The 18165-nt window shown below is 23.5% G+C and overlaps 2 protein-coding genes across 5 annotated transcripts in view; both read right to left on the reverse strand.

The window, feature by feature from the left end:
- The window catches only part of LOC122498878, a 110967-nt gene that overhangs the window by 18170 nt on the left and 74632 nt on the right, over positions 1-18165 (reverse strand). The window lies entirely within an intron of this gene.
- On the reverse strand, positions 7493-14462 carry LOC122498877. Of its 2 annotated transcripts, XM_043606868.1 has the most exons (3): positions 14305-14462; positions 8950-10224; positions 7493-8865 (listed from the first exon to the last, which is right to left on the reverse strand). In XM_043606868.1, exons 2-3 carry the CDS (start codon positions 10174-10176, stop codon positions 8671-8673), a joined length of 1422 nt encoding a protein of 473 aa, XP_043462803.1. In that variant the 5' UTR covers positions 10177-10224; positions 14305-14462; the 3' UTR covers positions 7493-8670. The 2 variants fall into 2 exon arrangements, with proteins under 2 accessions (XP_043462803.1, XP_043462802.1); XM_043606867.1 differs by having other exon boundaries at positions 7494-10224.

Raw genomic sequence — 18165 nt, forward strand, 5'->3', positions numbered from 1 at the left:
ATAATTATAAAAATATTAAAAGGAATAAAAATAATAATAATGCAGAAAAATGTTAAAATTGATGAAAAATGTTTAAATGTTTCTTATCGAGTGCGTAATCAACTTACAAATATTTTTACTCGAATCACGGGATATTTCACTTAAATCCAAATTCTTTTTCTTTTTACGTTTAACAATCGAATTCCATATTCTTCGATGGTTCATTTTGAATCCTTGAGTTTTATAAAGATATATTAATTATTACACGACGTGAGTAGAAGCTAATTGCTTGACAAGGTAATATTTTCCTTTGTGGGTAAAAAAACAAACCAATGTCACTCGAGAACTCAACACAATTTCAATCGTCGCTTATTATTTGCATCCTTTCATTAATCACTCAGCAATTATTTACATTTATTTGCTTCTTTAAATAAAAATTAACAAATAAATAAATAATTATAATTATTAAATTTATAATAATAATTATTAATTATTTATTAATTATTATTAATTTACACAATTACACACTTACAATATAATTAGTATAATTATATTGTACAATTATAATTATTTTACACGTACGTTCAAAGTCGAAAAGCATCAACAAAGTAAACAAATTGTAAGTATATTATTATAATTATACTATATAATTATTTAATTGTATATTAATTATAATAATTATATATTTATTTTTATATAATTATAATTTGTTTTATTCATAACTTTATATAGAAATTTTCACTGAATTTTGGATATGAAAAGATGCAAAACAGATCGAAGAACAGATATTGAAAAAACTACTCAAGGTTTCGGTGCTTTAAAATTACTGACAAATTCTAAAGGCTTAGACAGACACCGCACACAAAATTTTATCATTTATTTAATCGCTATATCAACACCAGGCGTGTTCAACTCATTATAATAAATTGATAATAACTTGACGTGTATTTTTATAACTTTCTGCTCCAATTGAAAAACTTTTTTTTATTCTCATTACCATCTCTATTGTTTACTAATTTTTTAATAGAAAAAAATAATAAATATTGTAGAAAACTTTATAGAATAAAGGCAAATTTAAACAGGGTTGCCACAAAAATTTAATTTCGTTTTTCCCTGACTTTTCCCTGATTTCCAGATTTTTTCCTGACTGATTTTGACTTTTTCCATGACCAGAAAAGAATATACTGATTCACTCCAAAAATGATTAGATGCTGAGAAAAATGTTCTAATACATTTATTTACAAATTTCTAAAATTGTAAAATTATTCGAAAACATCAACTTCTTTTTTTGAATAAATATTTAATCATTATTATTTTTCCGTAGCAATTAAAATTCTTCAAAACATTCAAATTCAAACTTTTTTTTGAAATTCAACAACTTATAAGAATATTATTCAAACTTTTTTTTAAATTCAACAACTTATAAGAATATTATTATAAAACATGAAGAAGTCGATTTCTTCATGTTTTGATAATAATTAAAGATAACCCAGTGAATTAATAATAAAATTAATTCTACGCAGAATTATTAGTTAAAAGTACGGAAAATTATTATTTTCAAAGATTTGAATAGGAAAACCTTTTCAAAATTCAATTATTTCTAAATATTCCCCCCAAAAACATTTTATATTTAATTATTATCTAAATTTTTAACTGAAATTATTCATTTTTAAATCAATTTTTATTAGAAAATTCTACGAGAATTCAATTATTTAAATACAAAAATAAATAATTTTGATAATTAAATGTTTCTTAGAATTTAATTTTTACAAAAAATTTTATTAACAACTTTTGAAAATAATTAATTTCTTTTAAGGAATTTAATTAAAATTTTACTGAAATTTATCATATTAAGGGCATTTGAACCATTATGACGTCACAGTTTTTGAACACATGCTTAGCACAAATTGTGACGTCATTATGGTTCAAATGCCCTTAAAGAATTTTATAACAATTTTTTTTAAATAATTGAAAACTTTTTGACGGATTTTATTAAAAATATTTAAAATAATTGAATTCCTGAGAAGAATTTAAATAATAATTTATGAAAATAATTGTTTAAATAATTGTAATTTTGACAAGAATATTATTAAAATTTCTGACAATAATTTAATTCTTGAGAAGATTTTCGCTATCTATTTATAAAAAAAAGAAAATTTGAAAATAATTTAATTTTTGGAAAGTATTTTATTATAGTTGTCAAAAGAATTGAATTCTTATGACGAATTTTGATACTTATCGAAATAATTGAATTTTTGAAAAGAATTTTATTAAAATTCCTTAAAATAATTGATTTTATGTGGAAAACTTTGTTGTTTATCAAGATAATTGAATTCTTTTACATAATCACTTAAAAATCTTTTGAAAATAATTGATTTCCTGTGACGAATGAAAAGTCATTTATGAAAATTATTGAATTATTGCAACGAATTTTATTATTTTATTTAATAATGGAGTGTTTCTTAAATTGGAATTTATTTAAATCTTAAATTTATTCTAAATTCTATTAAAAATATTGGAAATTCTGCGATGAAAATAATTGAATTCATAAATAAAATTTTGTCATTTATGAAAATAATTGAATGTTTACTTAGAAATGTATCAAAAATTTTTTTTAATAATTAAATTCTTTGATAAATTTTATGAAAATAGTAAATAATGAAAATCATTGAATAGCGAAAAAATTTTGAAAATCATTGAAATTTTGCAAAGAATTTCACTTAAATTTTTGAAAATAATTGAATTTTTGTCGAAAAATTTTGCTATTTATAAAGATAATTGAATTCTTGACGAGATATTCGTTTAAATTTTTAAAAATAATTGAATTTCTTCGAAGAATTTTATTACTTTTGAAAATAATTGAATTCTTGTGATAAAAGTTGTTATTTATAGAAATAATTGAATTTTGTAAAGAATTTTTTTTAAATTTCTAAAAATAATTGAATTTTTGTAAAGAATTTTGATAGTTTTCAAAAGAATTGAATTCTTACGACGAATTTTGATATTTATCGAAATAATTGAATTTTTGAAAAGCATTTTATTAAAATTTCTTAAAATAATTGATTTTATGTGGAAAACATTGTTGTTTATCAAGATAATTAAATTATTTTACAAAATTACTGAAAAATTTTTTGAAAATAATTAATTTCCTATGACGAATGAAAAGTTATTTATGAAAATTATTGAATTATTGCCACGATATTTATTATTTTGTTGAATAATGGAATGTTTCTTAAATTGAAATTTATTTAAATCTTAAATTTATTTAAAATTGTATTAAAAATATTTAAAATTCTGTCGTGAAAATAATTAAATTCCTAAATGAAATTTTATTATTTATAAAAATAATTAAATGTTTACGTAGAATTGTATCAAAAAATTTTTTTTAATAATTAAATTATTTGATAAATTTTATAAAAATAGTAAATAATAAAAATCATTGAATTACGAACAACTTTTGAAAATAATTGAAATTTTGCAAAGAATTTTATTTAAATTTTTTGAAAATAATTGAATTTTTGGTAAAAAATTTTGCTATTTATAAAGATAATTGAATTCTTGACGAGATATATTCGTTCAAATTTTTAAAAATAATTGAATTTCTTTGAAGAATTTTATTACTTTTGAAAATAATTGAATTCTTGTGATCAATATTGTTATTTATTAAAATAATCGAATTTTGTTAAGAATTTTTTTTAAATTCCTAAAAATAATTGAATTTTTGTAAAGAATTTTGTTATTTATCAAGATAATTGCATTAAAACTTTTGAAATAATTAAATAATATTAAAAAATTCATTCTAGTCAGAATTAGAAAAAAATTTTGAAGGTTTTATATTAGAATTCGTGGTATTTTAATAGTTTATGAGTGAAACAAAAAAGAAAAAAGACACAAAAATGTCAGTTTTCTTATGAGTTCTAGAAATTAAATTTTTTACAATACTTTTAATAAAAATCCCTGACTTTTCCCTGACCTGTGGCAACCCTATTAAAAAATAATTGCTAAGAGAGTAAAAGTATTTTTAATTCCTAAAACATTAAAAATATTTTTGATTTAATGCCACTGAGTGATAAATTCAAATTAATATTATAAAAAATATTTTTAATTAAAAATAGAAAATAAGTTAATAAGAATAAAAAATAAAAATACAGAATAAAATTAATAAAACACTTCAACTGTTTAAATAATAACTAAAGAAAAGTAAATAAAATAAACAGAAGAAAATAAAAATAAAACAAAGAATATTCGATATTTTCAAGCACCAAACACAATAAATCGAATAAGAAATAAATAAATTTGTAAAACACTTTTTCTCACTGCACGAAAGAAACTGTAATGTGTGTAAACTGCAGATATATATGACGAATGCTTTTTATCACATCCGGCGCCAAGCAGACTATACACTTAATATGAACACAGCTTCAATATATCGAATAGTTATCAATAATTTTCAATATATGTAGAGAAAAATATAAATCAAGTGATTGTATTTTTTATACAAATATAAAGAAGAGGAAAAAAAAGGCAATATCTGTTTCGAGGGCAAAATATGAAACACTCGCGAGTATAAAAATATTGTAAATCGTATCGCAGTTTCCGATAGACTGTCAGTCGATCTGAATTACGAGGAGTTGCCTCTCTTAAGCCGGGAGGATGAAGTTTCCCGCTTATGATAACAGCGACTGTATAGTCTCGCTCAGGAAGTTGTGTACTCAAGAAATAAACGGTATTTAAGATTTAAGAAACGCCTGCTTTTTTTTATCTGATCCAAACCCTTCGGGATAAAATAATTTCCCCTTTTGAAAAAAACCCAAAGAAAAAAGAGAAAAAATCGAAAAAGAATCACCGGAAATTGTAACAATTATAAATCACTTGTTGTGTATTTCAATTCTTTGTATATAGTCGAAAAAAATGGTGAAAATAATAGTAACTTTTACTACTTTAATTGTAAAACCTAAGTACTGTCAGGAATTTCTGCATTCTATGCTGTGGCAATTTTTCCTATTTCCGGAAGAGTCAATTATTTTACTTTTTCCGAAGTAGATTTTTGGAAAAATTAATATAATTCTATTTTTTAAATTAATTAATCAATTAATTAATAATATTACAGTATGTATAAATTTACTGTGAATAATTCAGGCTTAGTACATGATAATTAATTTTAAAAATTGTATCAAAAAGTAGCTTTAAGACTGAAAAAAGTACTAAAAATGTAGAATTTGAAAAATTAAATTTGATGTCTCAACTTTTTCATAATTTCTAAATTAAAAAATTTTTTTTCACATATTTAAAAATAGAATTTTTTTTTAATAAAAATTTAAATACCTATTTATTTTTCCAAAGTAATTAAAATATTTAAAATGATTTCAATGTAAAGCATTCTTGAAATTTAACTATCCCTAAAAATTACAACTGTAATTCTTCAAAAAAAAAATTTTTTATTGGTGTGAAATTTTTTAAATAAAAATATTCAAAACTTTAATAATTTTATTTTAAAATAAAATTTTAAACATATTATTTTACAAGAATTAAAATTTTCAAAGATTTTAATTTAAAAAATTTTTAAAAGTTAATTATTTCTAAAAATAATTTCCACCATAACGCTTCAAATATTCAATTATTCTCTAAAATTTTAACTTAAATTCAATTTTTAATCAATTCTTCTAATTAGAAACTTCTACAAGAATTCAATTATTTAAATACAAAAATATATAATTTATTGAATAATTCGATATTTCTTAAAACTGAATTCTTATAAAGAACTTTTTCAAAAATGTTATTAAGAATGCTTGAAATCCTGCGATGAATTTTATTATTTTAAATAATAATTAAATTCTTTCAACGAATTTTATTAACATTTTTTGAAATATTTGAATTCTCGCGAAACAGTATATTATTTTTTTTTTAAATAATTAGATTCTTGAAAAATTGAATATTTCTTAAAATTCAATTCTTATAACGAACTTTATCAAAAATTTTTTAAAATAAAATTCAATTCTTTCGAAGAATTTTAAAAAAATTTCAAGAATAATTGCATTTTTTAGAATTTATTTAAATTAGTCTTTAAAATAATTGAATTCAAATTAAATTAATTAAATTCAATTGTTTCGAAGAAAATTTAACTTTGTACGAGGAATTTAATTAAAATTCTATTGAAAATAATTTAATTCTTCTAAAGAGTTTTTCAGAATGTTTAAAATTAACTAAATAATTGAATTCCATCAAGAAAATTTATTTAAATTGTATTGAAAGTAATTTAATTTTTCCAAAGAATTTTATAACTTCTAAAAATAATTGAATTCTTACGACGAATTTTATTAAAATTTTTTTTTAATAATTGAATTCTTTTGTGAAATTTTACTGAAATAGCAGATATTGAAAATAATTGATTTTCGAAAAAATTTTGAAATTAATTAAATTTCTGCAAAGAATTTGATTAAAATTTTTTGAAAGTAATTGAATTGTTAGGAAGAATTTTATTAAAAACATTGAAAATAATCATGAAATTCTAATAAACGAATTATATCAAAATTTTTTTAAATAATTGAATTCTTTAGAAGAATTTTAATAAAATTTTTAAGAATAATTCCATTTTTTGAGGGATTTATTTGAAATTGTATTGAAAATAATTGAAATCTTGCAACGAATTTTATTACAATTTTTAAAAATAATTGAATTTTTGTGAAGAATAAAATTTTACTATTTATAAAAATAATTGAATTTTTGAAAAGAATAAAATTTGATTATTTATAAAAATAATTGAATTCTTGCAACGAATTTTCTTTTAATTTTTTTAAATAATTGTATTCCCGAGAAGAATTTTATTATTTTTTAAAAAAATTGAATTTTTATGAAGTAGTTTATTAAATTTTTTTTTAATTAATTGAACTCTTGCGAAGAATTTTATAAAAATCTTTTTCAATAATTGAATTCCTGTAAAAAATTTTATGATTTATGATAATAATTTAATTTTTGTAAAGAATTTTATAAAAATTTTTTTTAAATTAATTGAATTCTTTTGAGAAATTTTTTATTAAAATAATAAATATTGAAAATAATTGAATTTCAAAATTTTTTTTTTATATTAGCATTACTGTAATTATTATTACTATTATTATTAAATACGCGAGACGTGATGTTTAATTTATTATTATTATTATTATGCAAATTACAAAATTTTTTACTTGTGGAATATAAATTTTTGAATAATTTCATAATCAAAATTTCAAAAATTCAATTTTTTTGAATTGAATTATAAACTTCAAAAATCGAAAAACAAATATTTAATTATCATTATTAACAGACACGATTATTTAAAAAAAATTTTTTTTAATTCTTTGTTTAGTTATTTATTTTCAAAAATTTTAATTAAAATTATTCAAAAAAATACATTATTTAAAAAAAACTTAAAGAAATTCTTCACACGAATTTAAGTATTTAGAAAAACTTTAATAAAATTATTTAAAAGAGTTTAAATTTCCATCAATAATTTTAATAAAATTTTAATAGAAAAACTACAGTTATTAACAAAATCGATTATATTCAATAAATTAAAAAATGCTTTTGAAAGAATTCAATTATTATTGTCTAAGCCTTTAATTGTATCTATACTTCGAAAGAATTAAATTATTTTCAATAGTTTATTAAAATTCCTTAAACGAATTAAATTATTTTTAAAAAATTGTAATAAAATTCTGATAAGAATTAATATACTGATTATCACAACCGAGCTGAGATGGTTAAAACACATCTGTTAAAAATAATCCTCCAAAGGATTGTCTTAACCAATCTGAAATGTGCATAATGGAAACAAACTTTCGTGGTTGTTGTTACCTATCTGTTTTTTGAATATAAACAATTACTATGCGATTAATATTAACCGAGTTTCATGTAATTACGTTCAGTTGTGAGATTTTAACCGAGTAAACATATCTAGGCGACATATCGTCAGTCACAGTCAGTCAGTCACTTCGTTTCGTCTTTTCCGGAGAGTCGTGTTGTTACAATTCTGGTTTCTACCGACGCTATACAAATTTTTATTGATTATGTTACAGCAGCCATCAAATATAGAATTCATCTACAATAGATACATAAAAATAAAAATGAAATGGAGAATATTAAACGCATTAAACCTTACATCCCCGATGACATATTACACGATGCACGTTAAAGAGGTTAAAAGTATTTTATTCTATTTGAAAGAGATTTGTTTGATTATAAAAAAGAATTTTAATTTACAGAAAATTTTGGTTATCTTTAAATTAGAACATAATTTTTTAATCAAATAGATTTCTTTTCAATAAAAGAAAATAATTTTTATCAAGGGAATATTTTATTGATCAAAAAATATTTTAATCGAGTTGGGTGGTTTAAAATTAATTAATCGGTTTCTTTATTATAACAGAGCTAATTGACTACAATATTCAAGTTTATATTATTACTGTAGCCTTTTTAGGTGGCTACAGTAACCGAGTAAGTTAACTAACGTTTACCGATCATTAATCATAAACTGTTAGTTACAGTAACAGAGAAAGAAGCTACCGTAACCGAGTAGTCTTAACTAGTTTCTACCGAAATTTTTAATCGTATTCGATCGGTTACTGCAAACAATTCACATTGCAAGTGCTATATTAGCAGCATCGCTCGGTTGTTTTTAACTAAAACTTGGTTATATTTAACCTTTTATTTTTCTCAGTGCATAATTGTAGAATGTTCGCTTACAGGATGAGATAGTAGAAATTGTAAAAATTGGTCCCAATAGCTTTGTTCTTCTGGGATTTTCTCCAGCTGGCGTATTGCATGCTGCAAATATCTAGATTCTTCTTCATGCTTCTTATTATCTAGTCTTATTTTTTCGTCATATCCTGCTTTATCTATTTCGTTAATCTTCAGTTCACATAAAAAAATTAATTGTAATATTCTGTGATACAGTGCTCTAATAGTACCATCTAATGTAATATGGATTCTTACCATTTTTCCAGTCGTAATTAAACTATCAATAAATTCACTTAGGTCAATTTTATTCATTAATTCTTCCGTAATTTCGATTTTAATAGTATCATAATTTATTTTCAGAATTTGGATCATATCCTTTACATCAGAATTATACAATGAAGAAATATCAATACGAGCGTAGATATTTCTTAAATTTTCTTTATTTGCATTTAATATATTTTTATCTTTGAGTTCATTCCAAGCATTATAGTTTTTAGTGAACCAGTTCTCCACTTGTTTCTCTAATATTTCAAATTCATTCATGTTCAGCAAGTCTTGATTGGCATATTGTAGGCAATTTTTTGAGTTACTTGACATTGTAAAACCTATATTCTGGTTAGATGACTTGCTTATGCTCGTGCAGTTATTAATAGCTGGAATAATATTATCATCGATATCAGAAGTAAGAGGCCCTAATTTTTTCGCTTTCCTGAAGAAGGCTACGCGTTGGTTATTAGCTATCACATGCCGTAAAAAATTTTTTGAATCTTCGGATATATCCATTTCGGGTTGTGATAATAAACTATTAGTTAATTTATAATTTAGGTATTCACAATTGGCTGGAATATCATCATTAATATATTTAGGTGCTTTTGCGATAATTACTGATATACTTCGAAAAATGTCTTTAAAGTTGTCAATAAAATATTCTTCTAAAGCTTTTAAAAGCTGTAAAATCTGTTGAACACTTGTAGTTCTAATGTCATCAAAGTCGATAACTAAAATAAATTTTACAGATTCGACTTTTTTTGCCAAATGATACAGATGAAAGGAATTGTTTAAATCTTGCTCTACACCTCTATTATCCGAAAATCCAGCGGTATCCCAGATGTCCAAATTCTTTAATTCTGTCCTTGTTGACTTCCATTTTAAGGGAATTGTAGTCGTTGACAGTGATCCAGCACCAATTTCTGGTCCTGGACTATTTTCATTAGCTTTTCTTATTTTAATGGGGTCAAATGTGTGAGATCTATAAGCTACCAATTCATTTCCCATTAAGTAATTAATTAGTGTACTTTTGCCCCCTCTTCCATTGCCTATGACAATTGCCGCATTTTCACTTTGACCTCGAGTTGCTTCTTCCATACGACGATCCGAATCATTGAAAAGTTGTCTCAATTTATTTAACTGAGCAATACTAAAGGTACACCTTTCGCTTTCTATCATGGAAATTAGAAAGCAGATTATTGCCAGTCTTATCATGATTGATAAACAATGTCTTGTAACTTTTTTCAATTGATATTTAAATGGCTGAAAATAATATGTATATTATTAACTAAAGTGATTGCAATGAAACTTGGCAATCTCTAAGGCATTAGTCTAACTTAAAATCTTAGCCATCCTAAGAAGAACGAAATTACAAATTGCAAGTTCAGGCCTCGGATCGGCTTTAAGGTGCAAAAAAAAGTCGAAAAAGTCGTTCATTTCATTCAGTGTCGTTACAAAAATTTTTTTTTTTATTCTTCTGATCTTTCACTGATTTATAAATTTAATTATTTAAAACTTGAATAATTTCGTTAAATAAATGTGTCGCGCTCCGGAGAAAGGTACCTAAGAAGCAAAAAATTTAAGGTTAGGTTTTTAATTTTTTGAGTGAAAATACAGAAAGAAAATCAATTATTAATTAAAAATTATTGATCTTCAAGTCTTCATTATATCCAAAATATCCAATGAAAATTTGTTTCAAATTCAAATAATTAAAAATAAACTTTTAATCAAGATAAATGTAATACGAACCTAACCTAGAATTCGTTTGCTTCTTAGGTACCTTTATTGGGAGCGCGTCACAAATATTTAAATACTTCTTGTTTGTTTTTATACGGGAATAAAATTTAAAAAATTTCTATTTAAAACCTTCTGAAATTTAATAACTTCTAAAAATTACAATTTTAATTCTCTTAAAACTCAATTATTTTCTACAATTTTTAATCAAACTTCTTCTCGAAATCAATTATTTTTAATAATTTTCCAAAAGTTCTTAGAGAATTCAATTATTTAAATACAACTTAGAATGTTTTCAGGATCTTAATTTTTGTCAAATAAATACAAAACTTCAATTCTTTATAATGATTCTAACTCGATACCTCCATGTATTACAATCCTATCTTATGGTGAAGGTTAATACAGTCCTATCTTGCGGTAACGTTCTATACAGTTCTATCTTGAAGTAACGCTTTATACCATTCTATCTCAAATTTTCCAATTTTGCGTAAGAGCCAAATTAAAAGTAAATTCCATATTAAAAATATTAATGACAGTTTGATATTCATAAGATAATTTTTATGTAATTCTTTAAAGATTTTTCTATCATAATATACATAAATAAAACACAATTATATAAAATCAAGCCAAGAAAATGCATTCTTAATACTTCTACAAAGGTTAATTAACCTAATTTTATGACAGGTTAATATTTCACGGGATAGTGGAATGATAAAAATAATGTTGTTAGTTTTCTTGTTTAATTTTAATTATCAATTATTATTAGTTAAAATAAACGTATCATTTTTATGAGTTTTAAGTATAGATACAAATATTTAAATAAGTAAGTAAACGAGGTTTTGATTGTAGAAAATTTTTACACAAGTGAGAATACAAATAGAATAATAATAAAATAATTTAAAAATCTACATTATTTTACTGTAATAAACGTTGAAAACGTCACTCCAATATAGAATTTATAAGTATGTTTCAAGGATTATATTATACTAGTATTTTATTATATATTTCACAAACGATAACAAGATTATAAATTACAATATAATTATAATAATAAAAGTATCTGTAATATTAGTCAAAATAGTCAATCCGAGTCTGAATTCGAATGATCTCAATTTCTACGTCAGAACAAGTCTCTCCTGGTGTAAGAAAAGTTAAAATAAAGCAAAATTAACAGATAAAATAATCACTTTATAAATTTATATATTTTTATTATTATTCAGTAAAGAATTTTTTCCTGGTGGCATACTTAAATCCAAAGGGATATCCATTTTCTACCTTTTGTTCTTTTTTGCTTTTCTAACACGATTATACGAATCACATGTGTATATTTTTTTTGACAGATACAAAAACAAAAGAAAGATAGAACACTTTTACTTGGAAGATAAAACTTGTTATTATTTCTAATTACTGTTTTTTATAAATATCCTAATTAATATAACTATTTTAGGTGTTACCATCTAATACAGAATATTTTCTTCTATAATTTTAGCAAAAAACTGAAAAATTGAAAATTTTGAGATAGAATGGTATAAACCGTCACTTCAAGATAGAACTGTATAAAACGTTACCGCAAGATAGGACTGTATTAACCTTCACCGTAAGATAGGATTGTAATACATGGAGGTATCGAACTGTCCCATGTTTTTCAAGTTATTAATTAATTTTCAAAAAATAATAATAAAGAAATTCTTAAAATTAATTTTTCAACAATATTTTTAAAATAATTTATAAAAGATAATAGTTTTTCAATTACATAGAATTGAAAAATTTCCAAACAATTAAAATTTGGTTAATTCTATTAAAAAAATAATTGAATTTTTAAAGAATTTTAATTATTAATATAGACGCGATTTCTCCAAAATTTTAATAAATCAAAAAAAGTCATATGTTGTTAAAATGTTAAAAATAATTGTAAAAAATTTTAATGTTATTATTTTTTGTATGTATTTGAATTTTTGGAAATTTGTATTTGAAAATATTGAAAATAATTGAATTTTAAAAAATTAGAATGCAAATAATTATTTTTTTCAAATATATTTTAATATGATTTTTTGAAGCTAACTTTCATTAAATTTACACTGGAATATAGTATTTTCTTTAAAATTTTTGAGAAATGAATTATTTTCAAAATTTTCAATTAAAATTCTTTTAAAGTTTATTTTAAAAAATTTTTATCAAGCACTTTGAAAAAAATCAATTATTTTCAATTTCATTTTACAAAATTTCAATTATTGAAACTTTTTTTTATTGTAAATTTTGAAAATTTATTTAGTATTTATAAAACTGGTTGAATTGTTTCGAAGAAATTATTAAAAATTTTAGGAAATAATTGAATTTTATGGAAATATTTGAAAATATTTGAATTCTTACGAGAAATTCAATTAAATATATGTTTTGAAAATAATTGAATTCCTGCAAAGAATTTTACTATTTATAAAAATAATTGAATTCTTGCGAATAATTTTGCCATTTATAAAAATAATTGAATTGTTTCGAAGGATTTATTGAGATTTTAGAAAATAATTGAATTTATTCGTAATATATTAAATTTTTTTTTAAAAATTCAATTCTTCCGAGGAATTTAATTTCAATTATTTTCAATTAAATTTTACAAAATTTCAATATTTATTAAAACTCTTTTCAATTGTAAATTTCGAAAATAAGTTGCATTTTATACTAAAAATTATTGCAATATTCGGAAGAAAAGTCGAAAAAGTCGTAATTTTTTAAAATAAGTCGAAAAAAAGTTGAAAATGTTATAATATCCGAGGCCTGCAAGTTAAGAATTGTAGAGTAAATAATATTAGATAAAAAAAACGGCAAAACTTTAATTATAATCCATCGACGTTAAATTTGTCACAAACATGTATTTAAAAAATCTACTAAAATTTTATTATCAGTTTAGTAAAATCACTCAATTCTAACTCTATGAGAAAATATTTTATTTTTAGAGATATGTAATTCACTGTTTTTAAGTTCAGTCACTTATGTTTCATTTTTTATAATATTTAGTAATTTTGCTTAGCGCAATTATAAAATTACGTTTCTGAATTGCGATTTTATGGACAGAATGTTAAAGTAATAAAAATTTTATTTTCAGTGTTTAAAAAAATTTTAGTAAAAAACGATAAAAAATTTCAGAAAGTTATCCAATCATAAAAATAATATCAGACTTTTATCAGTACATTGCTTAGAATATAAATATTATATTATATTTTAAATTTATATTTTTTTTCCAAAGAAATATTTTTGTACATTCAAAAAATTAATTTTTAACTAAGTAAAAGTTTAATTATAATTATTTTTTAAATATAGTAATTTAAAGAAATATCTAAATAGAAAAATATGTCGTCCATTTGAAGTTTTAAAGCGCAGGGAAATTATTTTGAAAAATTTACAATTGCTTCTGTCAGTTTATATTTTCATTAAAATCACACAAGAATATTAAAAATATTATTGTTAATTGAACTTTAAAATTGTTAATTGAACATGAAAATTTGTCACAGAGAGGATAATAATCAAGTAAATACTAATTTACAATATATAAATATTACTAATAAAGTATTTCGAAAAAATATTAATTTGATCTTAAAAATTGTAAATTCTTACCGCTTTGGTGTCAAACTTATTCGTATATTTAATACACAGGAATAATCAGACGAAGTTCTCTATTTCTCTTTTATTTCAAACTTAATGCCACGCAACAGAAGTCTTTAAAATGACGTTTAAAAATTTTCCGCGATTCTCCAACTTATATACTGTTCATGTTAAATACTATTTTAAATATCTCCAAATTTTATGTACTGTTATCCAATAGAAAATGTACAGGTGTAACGAATTCAGATTTGGGGAAAAAATATTATTTATCAGTGAATAGATGTACTGTTAACCAATAGAAAAACTACACGTTGGAAGAAAAAATATTATTAATCAGTAAATTGATGTACTGCTGACCAATAGAAAAACTACAGGTCGAACGAATGTATAGATTTGAAAAGAAAAATATTATTTTTTGTGACTAGATACAATGAACATAAATAAAGTATTTTCTCAAAAATTATGAAATATGCTAAAAACCTAATATATATATATATATATATATATATATATTGAAAAGAATTTAATTATTTAAAAAGAAATACGATTATTTTAAAAAAATTCAAAGAAATTCTTCAGAAGAATTTAATTAGGAATTTGAAAAATTTTTTCTAAAATTTTTCAAAAAAATTTAATTATTCCAAATTTTTTGATATAAAATCCTTTGAAAGAATTCAATTCTTTTCAAATTTTTTTTATAAACTTCTTTGCAAATCCATCCGAACGCACTTAGAAGTAACAAGATGTCAAAAGTGCCTAGCCTATGGACACGTGACCCGAATTTGCAAGGGCCCCGACAGAACAAAAAACTGTCGGAGATGCGGCGAAGCGGGACACTTCGCCAAGAGTTGTACTAGCGACAAGCCAAAGTGCATAACGTGTACAGATTTGGGAAAAACAGAAGTCAACCATATCCCTGGAAGAATTTCCTGCCCGGTTTACAAGGAGAAATTGGAGAAACTTAAAAGGGCAAATCCCTAAAGCTCCTTCAAGTCAACCTGCATACAAGTAAGGATGCACAGGTGCTCCTGATGCAAACAGCTAGGGAAAATGAGGTCGATATCCTGTTCTGCAGTGAGCAGCATCAAGGAAGCGACCTCGCACCTTGGTATCAGGATAAGGCGAAGAGAGCCGCCATCAAGCTGTGCAACCCAGAATTGCGGGTTGACAAGTTCTTGGAGACAAGCAGCGGGTTTGTGTGGATAGAGGTGGCTAATATACGTATGTATAGCTGCTACTTCTCACCCAACGACCCGCTGACCACCTTCGAAGCCAATATAGAAGACCTAGAATCGAGCCTCATAGAATCCAAGCTGGAATTAAGACAAAGCAAGGGCCTGATCCGCAAAGAAGCGAGGCACAGGCTCATAGAAAGATGGCAAGAAAGATGGAATGGTGAGGAAAAAGGTCGATGGACTTATCGCCTTATCCTGGCACTCGACACCTGGATAAATAGGAAACTCGGTCAGGTTTCCTATTATATGACTCAGGCGCTAACAGGTCACAAGTGTTTTAACTCGTACCTGTGTCGATTTAAATTACGCGAGGACGAGGTGTGTATATTGCCAGTTCCCTGAGGACAACGCGGAGCACACCCTCTTTTCATGCAAGAAATGGGACTTGGAGAGGCGGGCCATGTTCGAAGGTGTAAACAGTCAAGTTACACCGGAAAACATGGTATCGCTGATGACCCAGTCAGAAGAGAATTGGCGGCAAGTCGAGAACTTCATAATCTCGGTTATGTCGAGGAAAGATCTCGACGGCCGCCAAAAAAGCGTAATTTAAACAGCTTTTAATTTGTTTGTTCGTTTCTTATTAATTTATTTTGTGTTTTATTTGTCCTTATACAATTTTAATTCATTATGTGATTTATTTGTCCTTATACATTTTTTTTAATTTGCTTTATGTTTGTATTTGTCTTTATACAGTTTTATGTTCCGAGGGAGGGTAAAGGGCTCCAAAAGAAGGGTTACGGGTTTTAGTGGGTCGGGCTGGCAGTAGGTCGCCAGTTTATTAAATTTACTATTTTATATATTTAATTATTTATTTTTCTTTTTTTATACTTCTTTTTGTTTTATCATACCAACCCCACATAACCTTAGAGTGCGGAATCCAGGGTATCTGTAGGCAGATTTACCAAAAGTCCCTAAGCAAAAAAAAAAAAAACTTCTTTGCAAGAATTCAGTGATTTTCAGTACATTAATTTTTAAATTAAAAATATTCGAAAAGAAAAATAATAAAACAATAATAATATTAATACAATAATAATAATACAATAATTATTATTATTGAAGGAAGTGAATTTATCATTCGGTGATTAAATTTTAAATTCGAAAGAAGTTAACAATTTTCCCAAATCAATCTACACAAATAAATTAAATATCTTAAATAAATCTCGATAAGCTCATGGGCTTCAATGTATCGACAGCACAGCTGCCCTAATACAGAAACCTGCTTAATTTGAAAAATATTTTCGAAATTAATTAATAATTTCAAAATTATCAAAGAACTCAGAAAAAACGGTAACGTTGAAAAATATTAAAACGTGTGTTATCGAGCGATTGGATCCAGTTTTACGAGTACAAAAGAGACAGGAGGGAAGTAGTTAAGGAGGCTCACACATTTTAGATGAAACGGTTATATACAGGAGAGTACTTCCGGTGATGGGCGTGACCGGTTCTCTAGACAATACTGGGATAAATGAGCTAAGAATGATTTTTTGATGACAAACCCACTCTTCCATATTAATAATCAACAATCATAAAAATTTCCAAACAATTCACAATATCAACTTTTTTTCTATCTTATATATAATTTAACTGAGGGCAATTTTCAACCTTTTTTTATTTTTATTTTTTTCTCTTAATACTTAATATATCATTGAACGTATACATAATATACGATACGTACAATGTTAGGTACTAGTGCTCATGTTAAATCACACAAAGAATAATAAAATGCGCGACGAGATAATAAAAAATGCCAAGGTGCCTCTCTTCACTTCAACGAAGCGAAAAGTGGAGCGAGTTAATTGTCTTTCAGATAAATCGTCGCAGTAAATAATTTTTATTTTTTAAACTGGACAGTACTTACAAGTTAAAAAAAAACCTCGAAAAAAAATTTAAAACTTGTAAAATTTTCCGTCCTTGCAAAAATTGTTTTATTTATGAATAATTATCTCAGACCTTGGACTATACCTTTTTGACATTTTTTCACCACTTACAACTATTTAAACTACTATTTTTAAAAGTAAAATACTAATGACACTTATTTTTTTCGCTATAAAAGTCACTAATGGTACTATTATTTTAACCGACAGTTTAAATATCAATTTATTTACTAAACAAATTAATTCTAAGACTAAAAATAAACTTAAAATAAATAATTAAGAAATTAGAGCATAAAAATAGTAAATTAAATTATAAATAATTTCTTCATGTTTTATAATAATTAAAGATGACCGAGTGATAAAATCATTATTTTATTTTAATAATTTTACAGAATCAATTTTTATTAGAAAATTATACAAGAATTCAATTTATTTGAATACAAAAAAAATAATTAATTGAATTATTGCATTTTTTCTTAAAATTGAATTCACATAGAGAATTTTATTAACAAATTTTTAAATAATTTAATTCTTTCGACGAATTTTAATAAAATTTTTAACAATTTTCGAGAAATTCGATTAAAATTGTATTAAAAATAATTGAAATTATGCGATGAGTTTTATTATTTCTTAAAATAATTAAATCCCTAAGAAGAATTTTATTATTTTTGAACAAAATTTAATTTTTGCGAAGAATATTATTACTTTTGAAAATAATTGAATTTCTGCAATAATTTGTAACTTTTCCGTAATTAAATTTTTTT

Source organism: Leptopilina heterotoma, unplaced genomic scaffold, assembly GCF_015476425.1.
Source record: "Leptopilina heterotoma isolate Lh14 unplaced genomic scaffold, ASM1547642v1 Lhet_160, whole genome shotgun sequence".
Classification (NCBI taxonomy): domain Eukaryota; kingdom Metazoa; phylum Arthropoda; class Insecta; order Hymenoptera; family Figitidae; genus Leptopilina; species Leptopilina heterotoma.

What these genes read in the sequence shown, in the direction of transcription:
- LOC122498877 (XM_043606867.1), bottom strand. Translation starts at nt 10,176, where the DNA reads ATGATAAGACTGGCAATAATCTGCTTTCTAATTTCCATGATAGAAAGC.